Source organism: Dinoponera quadriceps, unplaced genomic scaffold, assembly GCF_001313825.1.
Source record: "Dinoponera quadriceps isolate SergipeBrazil2010 unplaced genomic scaffold, ASM131382v1 scaffold141, whole genome shotgun sequence".
In the NCBI taxonomy this organism is placed as follows: domain Eukaryota; kingdom Metazoa; phylum Arthropoda; class Insecta; order Hymenoptera; family Formicidae; genus Dinoponera; species Dinoponera quadriceps.
The window spans coordinates 633512-647218 of NW_014554256.1; the positions used below are offsets into that span (position 1 = coordinate 633512).

At 43.0% G+C, this 13707-nt stretch overlaps 2 protein-coding genes across 2 annotated transcripts in view; one reads left to right on the forward strand and one right to left on the reverse strand.

Annotated features, from left to right (window-relative positions):
* The window catches only part of LOC106751589 (protein kibra), a 53707-nt gene that overhangs the window by 38723 nt on the left and 1277 nt on the right, over positions 1 to 13707 (reverse strand). The window lies entirely within an intron of this gene.
* On the forward strand, positions 4832 to 7959 carry LOC106751697 (dehydrogenase/reductase SDR family member 4-like). Its single transcript, XM_014632716.1, has 5 exons — positions 4832 to 5682; positions 6305 to 6432; positions 6622 to 6799; positions 6919 to 7143; positions 7565 to 7959. Exons 2-5 carry the CDS (start codon positions 6323 to 6325, stop codon positions 7733 to 7735), a joined length of 684 nt encoding a protein of 227 aa, XP_014488202.1. The 5' UTR covers positions 4832 to 5682; positions 6305 to 6322; the 3' UTR covers positions 7736 to 7959.

The window sequence follows — 13707 nt, forward strand, 5'->3', positions numbered from 1 at the left end:
TCCAAAGCCCATCAAAAATCGGCGAAGGACACATCCTACGGTTTTCTTGTTCGAGAAAAAAAAAAGTGTCCTTTGACGCCGACTACACGCACTTACATATGTTTCATGCCTACACGAGCCTGGAGAGATTTCCGGAAAGCGAGTTCTACATCCTGCGAATCTCGCATTCCTTTCTCTCTTTCTGCCGGCGAACGCGACTCCGCAGGATTCTTTCCTTGCACGCGACTCATTGTCATTTGATACGCCGATATGCGTGCGCGTAAGGCGCTTCCGACGAAATCCATCGACAACAGCAGTTCTTGTTGAAACTTGACCTTGATTCTTTCTTATCATTAACGAAAATTTAATATCGCGGCGGGCAGGTTCTTCATTTTGCACGTCTTCGTTGTCAAGGCCAGATTCAAAGAAATATCATACTCTAGTCGAATTTTAGAATCTACTGTGGATTCCTCTGCAAGGCCTGCTAATTTTTTGCCTCTGATAACACAAAGATATTATAAACAAGAAAAAAATATTAGTTAAAATTAAATACATTTTAAAATAAATTACTAAATTTCATACATTAATCCTGGATGTAGTCTTGAACAAGCCCACTTTCTACAATTCCCATGAAATTTGGCGAAATGATCTCGATTATTCCCGAAGGAGCATAATTAAAAAGTTTGCTAGCGCAAGTGAAAGTTAACTGATATAACATCAAGCCAACGCAAGTGGTTGCTTTCGAAAGCTTATACATCACGTATACAGAATGACCTTGCCCCTCAGACATTGTCCCTGATACATCATAGAGGTTGACGCTTGAGTAACGTACATTTTGAACTTTAAGACCAAAGAAACTAGATACACTTCTGTAACATTAACTGTGTATCTTCGTCAACACTGATTACGGGTTATTAATAGCGAGCTGTATCAGACAAGTTAGTTCGAGTCGAGAGATGGAGAGAAAAAGAGAGAGGGGAGGGGGGGCGGAGGAGAGGGAGGCGGAGGAGAGGGAGATTAACACGTTGCGAATGCTTCTACGCTCTCTTTCGAGCTGCATCCGCAGAAATCGAAACTAGATACCTCGAGACACATTGTTTAGCATTCAGCCTCGGAGAGGAATTCGCAAACCGCTTTGTCAGTTGCGTGAGCGATGCCCGATTACGTTACCGTCGTTCTCCTCTCTCTTGCGATTACGATTTATTATTTCAGCTCGCAACGTCCTCGATATTGAATACGGGGTAACGTATGCCTGGCGACATTTTATCCCCGTGAATAATGCAATTCGCGGGAACAACCGATGAGAGAGCAGGATCACCGTGGCGCGTTATCCGATTAATTTGACCGAAATTTCGACGGCGATCGGCCGAAATTCATTGTGTGGCAGCACACGCGCGTCTTTCTCCAACCTGCAAACAAAAATTGCGCAACGAACGACGGCCGGTAAACAGACGTTTATTTCCTGCACGCTGGAATTCCAAAGACCAGCCGTCATCCGAGAGTCTCCACGCGCGTCGCCCTCCCCCCCTCCCGCACCCTTCTCCCTCCGCTCTTCCTCCCCCTGCCTCGCTCTCTCTCTCTCTGTCTGTCTGTCTATCCCTCGCATGCAATAAAAAGAAATTCCCAGAAACATCATCAGGGCCCGACCGTACACTCCTGCCCCGTCCCATCCGCACGACCACTCCCACCCCGTCGATTCCTCTCGGATATTTGCACGATGACGAGGGCTCCCTCCGTCATTATTAGGTGATCCATGACGGACGTTCCAATTTGCGACAGACATTGTGCAAGTCGGCGACGACGTATTTGTTTTATCGCGAATTTTACCACGAAGTACGCGGTGATTGATAACCGACGATTTGCCGGGAACGATTGCTCAAGGCCGGGTATTCTTGTTTTTTCTTTCGTTCGTATGTAAAAATCAACGAGGCGAAAATATAATATACAATTTCGAGAATTAAAATTAAATCGGAATCAATTTAAATATAAGGACACGTAAGAATAAACCAACGCGAAGCTCCTTCGGATGAATAACTTGTTTAATTTGTCCTTGAGCGGATGAAATATTTGTCTTTCCTGTTTTTTTTTTTAATGTTCAACGAATGTGACGCGCGACTTCTCTCCCTCTCCCTCCCTCCCTCTTCCCTCTTTCTCTCTCTACACGCAGTAGAGCAGGAAAACCGGCTCGCGAGCGTTCGTTGCCGGCGTAATTAAACTGAAACACCAGTCGTAGATCAAGGACGAGCCGCGTGCCGTTCCACATTGCCGCGAATTGATCGAGGACCGTCCGCTACTTGTCCCCTCCCCTCTCGTCCGCGTAAAATTCGCGATTTTCAAAAATATGTGATACAGAAAACGCATCGGGTATCGTCGTTTAAATGTCGATGCTAATTAACGAGCCGCTGCTCCTTTCGCCTCTTCCTCTAATCCCCTTAGAAAAGATGGGAGGAATTTAACGCTGACACGAGTGTATTAACGATGTTCTAACGTTTGTTCACGACCTTAAGAAGCGCTAACGAGCAATAATAACAGGTTCCTCATACCTTCGCGCCGATAAGGCTAAGAATGCGCGCGATCATTCACTCTGGCGTCAGCGAGCGATAAAGAACCACATTGATTCATTCACAAAATGCATATTTACGAAGGAAACGAAGTTACGAATTCGCGCAACATATATTGCATTTCATTAACATGCCGGCGTACAATTATAGTCACGTAAACACGACCGAGAAGCGTACGTGTTCGGGTTTTTCATTGAGGTGAACAAGCGACGGAACATTTTAATTTCCATTCGGAATCGTTCGTTTATGTAAAATCGCCAGATAAACAATAACGATCGAGATTACTTCCCGAGGGGACTGTTAATTGCCCATTAGCGTGCCCGAATTAATTGCTATTACCGCTTATTTTCTCCTCCCTCCCGTCACTTTACGGAGGGAATTTTATAGTAAAAATTACAATATAATTTCTTATACCGAAGAATCGACGCTCGTAATTTATTTTCCTGTCGTTTCATATGTGCTATTTATATTTTACGAGAACTGAAGTCTATTAAAAGAGCGTTCCCCAATAAGATAAAAAATTTACCGACACCCTATCCCGGTATTAATAGAAAACATGGTAAAATTGCAAAAAATTTGCATGGAGAGAAAAAAAGCTATGATATTCTCCTCGCGTAGTCTCAACTACTTCCTTCCGATAAACGAAAACAATCCCAGGATCGACGGATAGGCAATTTTTTTTATAATTGTTTTTATGCAGGCACGGCGCTTGTAACGCGCGAATACTTGCGTCATGAGACGCGCTACCGGCCGCGCGTACAAGATTCCTAGGTCGTAATCCGTCACGTACATACCTGTGCATTGCGTACGAAGGGAACAATAGGCTCGCGAGACAAATTACAGTAATATTCCTGTCGCTCTCGACCGTTTACGAAAGAACGCCTACACACACACACACACAGAGCCTTTTCGTGAATGTCGCAAACCCCAATCTAATAGCAATGGAAAGTAGAAACCCGCGTTGTGTTAAAGGAATAGAAATCGAAATTACCGTTTCTCGTGGAACAAGAGTTTTCAACACGACAGCAGGGGTATTTTCCGAACGCTCGAGCCGTTCTTATTAACACGTTGACCGCCACAGTGACATCGGGGAACTTTGTTCCCGACGCCATCTCAAAATCAACGTGTTACTTAAAATGTTAATTAATTATATTTATTAATCGGAACACGCAAAACTCACGAAAAAAACAAGTGCGAGTTAACTCGTAATTATCGTATGGGACGGAGAAATTTCTCTCGCACGCCAACTATGAGATAACCCGTATCTGGCAGCCAACGTATTAATTACACCGATTGAGACAAAAATTATCACAAAATATAGGAGATTATTTTTCAGAAATTACAGCGGAGAGAAGCCTCGTTCGTCTGTCGATCGGAAGGGACGCAGTGAATTTTTACACCGTGGTAAATTTCGAAGTATAAAGTATGCGGAATATTTACCGCGCTTGTGCGCGCGCACACCCGTTTATTTACGACGAGAGCGCGTCGGCGGGAACCATAAAAAGAATGTAGGGAAAAAAGAACCGTATGTGTCACTTAATACGAACGAAGGTCTTAAAACGCGCGAGCTTGCGTTTTTTTTAATTAAAGATACGCCCGTATCAAAATGAATATTACTCGTGTGGCTGAGTCGCGCTGTGAAAGAGCCGTAAATTTGCCGGGCGACGCGTTTCGCGCGTATACGCATTCCATACATCCCGCGAGGTGTAATCTCTCGACACGAATATACGAGATGGCACTTAATGTCGCGCTTCGAGCATCGGTCGTGCTCGCTGCTGGTATCACTAAAGTATACATTTTTGTAGCTCCATGAACGACGATGATGACTCCATACGGCGTAATAGCCCCGCACTTCTCCGGGATAAATAAAAGTCGCGACGTCATTGCGAGCGTGTCGCGCGCTACACACATATCCCATAAAGAGTCGTCTCTCTCTCTCTCTCGTCTACAAATTCTTCGAACGATTCGACGTCGAATCTTCTGATCGACGAGACGCGGTGAGAGCGATCACTACGGATACCCATACGTCGACGTTTGGCTCCTCTGCTCGACGCTCTTCACGCCGAGGAAAAGTCGAATCGATCGAAGAGAGTCGTCGAATGAAAAATGGGACCCGTTAAGTCTGAGAGGACAACGATGTAATTATTTATGCGTTTCAAAATAAACGACGCCCATCACAATAATACCAGCGAAATGAAGATTTACGCTCACGCTAAAAAGCGTAGGCGCCCTGGCAGCCGCGAGCGACGTTGCGCGACGTTCTCCCTCTGGTTTTGGTGCTTGACCGCCGACGACACGCCGAATTCACGCGAGTTCCTCTCTTAATCTCCCCGCGATCTCGGGGGAGAAAAAGATCGCCTGGAATCGTATTACGACGGTCGCGCCGGTTGATACGTGCGGATTAACATGCCCTGGATTAGTTTCTCCTACGAGATTTTCCGAGAGAGCGGAGAGAGAGAACTCGGCTGTGTCGCGGGCGCGCGAGAGCGGACTCGACAGGTGTGGCGCTGTTGTCCACCGTCGGCCAGGAGGTGAAACACGGACCTGATTAATGCCGGGCGCGCGCACCTACCTATGCGTGGGCATGCCACTCGCGTTGCGTGGGTGTCTCTTCGGCTACCTGGCTCTGTCCCAAGGGCACTGATCGCCGTCGCCACCGTCCGAGCGCGCATATATATATATATATATTGGCGAACGCGCGCGCGCGTACACGTACCGGAATATATCGTTCACGCATACACATTTGCCTGGTGGACAGACGACGAGGCCACCTGAGAGAAACGGAAGGAACGAACGAAGAGACAGACGGACGGACGGACAGATGGACGAACGAACGAACGAACGATAGCTCCTTAAAGGAAAACTAAGGGGCGGCGGAGTCGATCGAGCTAGGGAAGCGAGATGCAGAGTTATTACCAATAATGGTAATGAAGAAAACATGGAGACGAGAGATTGTCGTTTAGAAATACCGGTCATGTATCTGGAACGACGTTGAAGTAATACATGCATCGCATTCACGTGATCGTTAAAACGCTATTAATATATCATGTCATATTATATCCAGACACTATGCGAACAACTGGAAATGTTGGCCTAATAAGTGGAAAGAATTCACCGAATAAAGGATTCACTGGAGTTTGATGTATGTAGCCAGTCACAAAAAGGTTACGATACTTTTTCTTCGAAGAGTTTCGCAACGCAACTCGTTATTCAATAGGAAAATGTATCTCCTGGGAATTAGTGAAAAACAAATTCCCTCACTGGACACGGTATGCGTATCAAAACTTGAAAAAAAAAAAAGTGTCGCAACTTTTTCGTGACTGACCACGTACACTGTATGTAAAGATAGTTTTAACGTTTTTCTTTTCTCGATGCAATTCGGAACGCAAACGATAATCCAACGATTGTTTTCGGAAAACAAGTTCTCTAATTAGACCATCAGTTGCATTCAAAACTGCATTAAAAACTACATCGAGAAAAAGCGCTCGAACTGTTTTGGAACTCAGTATACGCTCGTTTGCGGGATGATTTAAATACCTTTCTTTTTCAATATCTTTTCAAACGCATCCAATAAGAAAAACTATCTACGGAAGATTACTCGAAAATCAAAGTTCTTCCACTGGACGTTGAATGTGTTCCGAAGTGCGTTGAAGAAAACGTTCCGACCGTGCAGCAAACGAGCGTACGTATGAGATATCGAAGTTCAAAGCAGCCGTGACATGCATTTGTTCTGCCCCATCGAGAAAGACATATTTGCTTTACAGCTGTTTACAACTTTTACGATGTTGCGTGCCGCAATTAGTCAAGCTACTCGAAAATGCAGTAACGCCTGCTCGGTGAAATGCAAGCGACTGGAAGGAAAAGTCGCGATCGTGACAGGCTCGACAAATGGGTAAGCTGAATTATGTGAACCAACGCAAACGTTCCTTCTATTTTTGTTCCGTCTCTTGCTTCCTCCAAGCCACACATCGTTGTTTACTCGACCGTGTATCTCGCATTGTTTCTTTGCTACTGCGGAATTTAACGATATTTAGTAATATGACAATGCAACGTTTAAGTTACTCGCTTTGTATCTCCGCAGTATAGGCCTTTCCATAGCGAAACGTTTAGCACAGGAAGGTGCTAAGGTAATGATTAACAGCCGCAAAGAATCGAACGTGAAGAAAGCCGTGGACGAGCTGAAATGCGCAAAATTACAAGTTGCCGGCGCCGTCTGCCACGTAGGCAAGTCAGCGGATAGGAAAAACCTGCTTGAGAAAGTAAACTATGACAAATAAACTAATTGCGTGATTCGCTACTCCTTCGAGACGTCTCATTTTTTTTCGCACGATACAACAGACACGTCACATTCTATCATCCTCCTGTCGGTGTTTTATAGACCAAAACATGTTTTGGCGGTCTGGATATCCTGGTGTGTAACGCGGCTGTCAGTCCAGCGCTTAGTACAACAATGGAAACTACGGAAAAGTTGTGGGACAAAATCTTCGACACCAATGTTAAGTCGACTTTCCTGTTCATGAAGGAATCGTTGCCATTCCTCAAGTGCAGTAAATCACCTTCTATTATTATCGTGACCTCGGTCGCGGCGTATCATCCCATCGACGTGAGTCCAATTCGAGATATTTTAATTCCGACTCGATATTTCTTTCGTCTGTTCGAAAAATCCCATTTATAACGGGACATCTTATTAATATAACCGCACTTATACTCGTTCTCTCTCTCTCTCTCTCTCTTCCTTTCTCTCTTTCTCGCACACGATAAAAATAAAAAGCAATAACCATCTCCACTAGATCGTAGGTGTATATTCAATCAGTAAAACTACTTTGACGGCATTGTGCAAAGCCACTGCGGAAGATCTTGCGTGCGATAGGATTCGCGTAAACTGTGTTGCGCCTGGGTTCATAAAGACCGACTTTTCCAAAGCGGTACTCTTTCCTACATTCGTATCCACATCGCCCCGTATCTCTTACGTTATTTAAGACCAAATAACACATCTGTGTGTACACATTCTTTGCGTTTTTTAGCTATACCAGTCGGAGACAACACACGATTCTGTCGTGTCAAATATCAGTATGGGAAGAACGGGAACGCCGGATGAAATCGCGGGCGTAGCCGCGTTTCTAGCGAGCGACGACGCTTCCTACATTACTGGCGAGTCCATAGTGGTGGCGGGCGGAATGAAATCTAGACTGTAGACTCGCTTTTAAATTTGTAATCGACTAATCGTGACATACCATTTTATACGCTCCAACGCGCGTTTACAGACTGCTCATTTCAAATTTCTCTATGGAATTATTGATTGATTTCTAGCTACTGCATTTTTTAGACATATTTATAACACATCGCGAGGAATTATTGTACGTCTCGAAGGATCGAAGTAGATTCGACAATGTCTGTCGAAAAAAAAAATCTCAACTGTCTTAACCCGCTAAATTTTATCTACGTTTGTACGACGGTATCGTTACGTCAAAATATACTGTATAAGAACGAACTCGCATTCCTCGGTCATTTCTCGATACCATGAACGACTAATTGTGGTGGCGGTGGTTTACGGTAAAGCGCGTAGCTGCATAAAACGTAAATTGTAATTGCGGTTAATGACAGTTTAAAATATTTTTAACGACATAATGGGCATTTTGTCGAGGACACGACTGGTTTTGCCGCGGCGTTTATGCCGGGACGTAAAGATTCCGAGAAGAAAATAATGGTACTCTCTCGCGGGGGCCTCCACAAGAATCTCCGTTTGCCTTCGTCCTCGGTATGCGGCCGTGTCACGGTGCAAGAATGTATCGAATTTCCAAGTTTGGGAACACTCCTGCCCCGCAATTCGTGCCATGGCTCTGATCACACACACACACGTATGTACACGTGTGTGCGTGTATACGTGCGTAATATCGAACCCGTCCGAATTGAGCTGTGAGGAGTCTCTGCAAAACATGCATCCTCTCGACTTCTATATATATAAAACACTGCATATTTTACTAATAATAAATGATTTCTCTCTTACGCGAGAGCGATAACCGATAGTTGTACGACGTATCATACACACATATACACAGACGCTCCGCTGACGTACGAAGAGAGGATCGGGCCTATCCAGACGTACATAATGTGAAAATATTTGGCAACGAAATCCTCCCGAGCTCGAACGGCTAGATTTACGCGTGCGTATCGGCGTTTGGCGCGCGCAAACAGAAAGAGAAAGAACCAAAAACGAGACGCACGTCAGCTGTAAACGTTACCGCGTACTGTATAGCCGTTGTTCGTGACGTAATCCAGCATGATAAATATTTGGCCACCGTAACTACCGTCGTATTAAAGAGGCAGCAAGTGAGAAGGCGAATTTGTACGTTAATGCTGTAATAACTAAGCAATAGTAAGAGCGGTATTACTATTAGCAGCGATTAAATAGCTGTACACAAAGAGAAAGAAAATATCAGTCCTTTGCGATTCGAATTGTTCTTGACTTTTCATCTCAACCGTAGAAATTCGCATTTATTTCGCGACAGTATCCCGCGGTTTGCGTTTATATCAATGTTTCAATATTTAACTAATACAATAACACATTTACAGCAATATATTTATATTGAAATAATATACGGTAAACAATTTTGTGTTAAAATCCACTGATATTTTGTGTGACTTTAACTCAATATGTTAACAAGGTGAATATGTTAATTTAATATTATATTTGTGTACTTTTTAACACATTCTCCATATTAAAGTAACACAAAAATTCCAATGGACTTTTTTTAACACAAAATTGTTTACTATGTAAAAATAATATATTTTAATTAATTGATTATTGAACATAAAGTTTATTCATAGAATCGACTAGAACAAAATGCAATATCGAAGTAGACTCGATGAAAGGAGGGGGTAGGCGGCAAGGAGTCAAAATTAATGATATATTATAATAACAATGTTATGTACGCGGACGTAGATATTACTTTTTAGTCGCAATTGAGGTGACCGATACGACGGTAATGCAGAAGAAGAGAAGCAGAAGGCCGAAGAGGAAAGCACGATGCATTTCAAGGAACGAAATTTCGAGATTTCGAAGAACGAGAAGCGGTACACGAAACGACTCTGTCCGCGTTCGCGGTTTCAACAATGTGAATGTAAAACAGGAACATAAATCGCACCTTTCGCGGAAGACAGCCGAATTAATCCAACTGTTATTATTACGGTGTACGAAAACGCGGAAAATGTTCCTCGCGTGGCTAAGTTTGAATATAAAAAAGAACAACGTGGTAGATAAAATTGCAAAATCCCCGGCAATCTACCACTTGTTACTCGTAAACGATCATTAGCAAAGAACGAGAAGCGAAGCGGATTGAAATGTTGCATTGAATATATAATGGATCAACGGAGGAACGAGATAAACGGCGTTATCGGACATTTTATGAAATGTTGCTCACGTGAATTATTAGCACTGTTTGATATCTCGATTGCGAACGCGATCGTCTATCTCCCTCTCTCATCTAATATCGACAGCTCTAATAAACTCTCGAGAATGTAACGTTATCGTTTTATAGAAATAGGTTTATCCGCTTACACGATAAAAATAAACGCGGTGGAGGAACACGAGACAGACACACACACACACACACACACTCTCTCTCTCTCTCTCTCGAGTAACGTGATAAGTTGATACGAAAAGTCGAAAGAGTAATACCCCCGTCGCCGTGCCGTCAAAGAATGCACTAAAAGCGGGCGGAGGTCTATTTTTAGGCACAGGCCGGTTGCAGGTACGTTATATACCGGTTGGCCCCGTAGGATGGTGCACTTACACAACGTAGCCGTGGGCTACGTACATGCGTATAGGAGCCGGCACGCGGACTCTTGGTCCATGTCTATACTGCACGCGCACGAGATCGCGCTCCTTTGCTTCGCTACCAACGAATATTACTCGCCTGACGAAATTCGACGATTACGAAACTCATCGTGCGTCCGAAGAACTGGCGCGACGTTCTAATAATTTAGGGGGCAGGGGGGAGGGACACTGATAGCTCCAGCAACACTTTCCGTACACAGAGAGAAAAAGATTTCTTTAGGTTTAGTATACGTGTTTGACTTGGATCTAATTAATGTAAACAATATAATTTAATATCAAATATTTCGTTCATATGAAGAGAAATGAGAAATGTTTTATAAGAATAACCCATATTGTTTGATAGTGAAAATAGTATTTAGAGAAAATAACATTTCGTTTTCAATAAAAGAAAACTATTTTATTATATATGATTGTTCCATTGAAAAAGAGAAAAATTCTTTAATACTTTTTCACATAGTATTATTTATTTCAAATAATTTATTCCTTGCAACAATCACTGTATTGTGTAAAAATTTGTTGTTGCACTTTACGTTCCAGCGCAAATATGCAAATATATCGATTATTTTTTACCGGAATTCTTAGATATAATCTATATGAATGAGTTTGCGTGCATGTGTCGAGTCACTAATTATATATAATCTCACTATCATTCATATATAATCACAACTGCTATATTTCATATGCTCTTGATTATATTTTTGCCTCATTTCTTCTCCTTTATTCTGTACTAATTAATATCTGTTTTATCATCATGTAAATGACTTTGATATAGAGACAAGAGACAATTTTATTTCCCTTTCTCGAATATACAGTGCACAAATGGAAAGTCTCGCTACTGGATCCTTTCCATACTGTGCTCCTTGTCAGACATTCCTTTGGTTAACCTTTTCACTGTGGCGCGTTTCAACCGAAAAACCGATCACTATGCGGGACGATATTCGCGTGCCAGTCACTGGAACTTGATACCTGGACTAGTTTAAGAATGTCCGCAAGAAATAATTCAAACTTTACGTTATGTTAAATTAAGTTCAAACTAATTACACCTAAATTATATACCATAACAGAAAATATTATTTTACTTCAGCATTCTTATACACCGAAGGACGACTCGAGTCACTTATTAAAAAATATATAGATCAATAAATTATTAAATAAAAAATTGATAAAAAAAAAAACACGAAGTTGACCTTCATAAATCTCTATTTAAGAAAAAAAAAAATAAAACTATTGAAACCAGATTATATCCTCTCTAAAACCATGTAATTATTATTTTAATTAAAACATTTTTCGTACCATGGATAGTTTACAAGCAATTCGACGTGGCAAGTTCAAATGTTTCACCCTGTGTATATGTAGATTTTGCTCATCCGCATACATGCGGCATTCGCAAATGACGAGCGGTTTTTTTCAGGCCGTATATACATGCCATTCGTAAATGAGAGGCTACTTTTCGAGGGCGCTTATATATGGCTTTCGCAGCGAAGGGGTTAACCGGGGGCGGTCGTTTGCAATCACGTAAAAAGGTCCCTGTTTATAAATGCATCGCGTTTCGGCGCAGCTCGACGTCCTCGCCGTGATCACCGTCGCGCAAATCAGACGTTTGTATGAAACAAAAACTGGAAACCAACATTCTCATGTCGTCAACAAATTCAGGTCTTTGTATTGTCACACACAGCCTGCGAGCTCCTATTCGCGCTATAAAAGTCACGGAACCGCAAGTCTCGCGTCATCCCACCGGCACGCGCACTTTTACGAGGTGGCAATCGTAAATCATATTTTTTTTCGCACTGCCAAACGACAGCTTACAAATTGGCCAATAAAACAAGTTCATTTTGAAATTGCTTAGGCTTTTAGCCGATGAAGAAGGTTGCATTAACGGCGGTAACGGTAAACAGCTGAAAGCACGCTACGCGATTTTCTTTTTACAAATATCTCACTCAGCAAACAATTAATTTAATTTATTGTTTCGCGAGTAATTTTCGAATTTTACACGCATAATCACGTATATATAACGAGCAATCTTGCCAAAGAAAAAAAAGGTTTAAAATGAAATTCCTACAAATATATTCGTGAGAAACATTCTCTTATTTTTTGTTTATTTTTCTAACGTTCATTGGAACATATGTCACGATCTCGTGCATGCGTGCGTGCACGAGCGAGCGAATGAGAGAGAGAGAGAGAGAGAGAGAGAGAGAGAGAGAGAGAGGGGGGGGGGGTAAAGTGCATTTANGTTTCGATTTTCGCGCGGTTACCGCGCTTACCGACGAGAAGCGAAGCCGAGCCTGATCGCCAGATTTCTCGCGTTTTTCTCAAGGAGCGCGGCCCTGGCGGATGGAATGCGGGCGCGGCGAGTCACGGCGCGAGACCCGGCGGTGCACGGTGTACGGCATGGATATACGCGTACATACCCGCGCGCGCGCGCGCGAATACATATTCCATGAAGTTAAGCGGCGCACACACATGGCGCCGTCGTGACCACCGTACTATTTTTCTCGGCGAGCTCTAAATCGAATGATGAATTTAAAAAATCATCTTCTACGCAACGAGAGAAAGATTGAGAGAGAGAAAGAGAGAGAGAGAGAGAGAGAACGCTTGTCTGCTGAGAGAGAGAGAGAGAGAGAGAGAGAGCACGACGAACGTGGAATTCCGACGTGTAGGCGGCTGGAGTGACATAGATTACGTGGATCGCGACTGTAAATGCAATGCGTGATCTGAGATACGCGCGAACGAGTAAAATCTATCTCTCTAATTCAACGAAGAATGTCGTTGGCATGCGGCTCTATCGGTGAGAGCTTGATAACAGTGCTATCTCGGGGGAGGTAGGCTTTTCTAGCAGTGATACCGACACCCCGTTAATCTAGCGTTAATTTAGTGCCGAGATTTTTCTAAGGTATTATCGTTGAAACGACGTTAGATAACGGCGCCCGATCTCTTGATAAGAAATTTATCGTTCAGCTCGCCGAATGGAGCCAACTCGGAAGGATATAGCGGACGTAACGGAGAATCTCTGTGGTCAGTTAGATCTCTGATGTGAAGTTTCCAATTTTCGCAACGAATCGATCTTCGGGTGATCCTCCTTCCAAGTTTCAATATCTGCATTTCGTGCGTCTTCAATCATCAGCGCACATTTTGTAAAAGAAAAAAAGAAAAGTTACTAACATAGTAGTGGATTTTTAGCACCTGGGAACGATATTGAAAATTACAATCGCCGACTCGTCGGAGCAAACCAATGGAGAAGCAAAATTTCACCGACATATTCAGTGAGAATAATAATAAACGTTAGAATTCCAAATCAGCAAATCCCCCCACCCCCCCACCCCCCGTTAACTC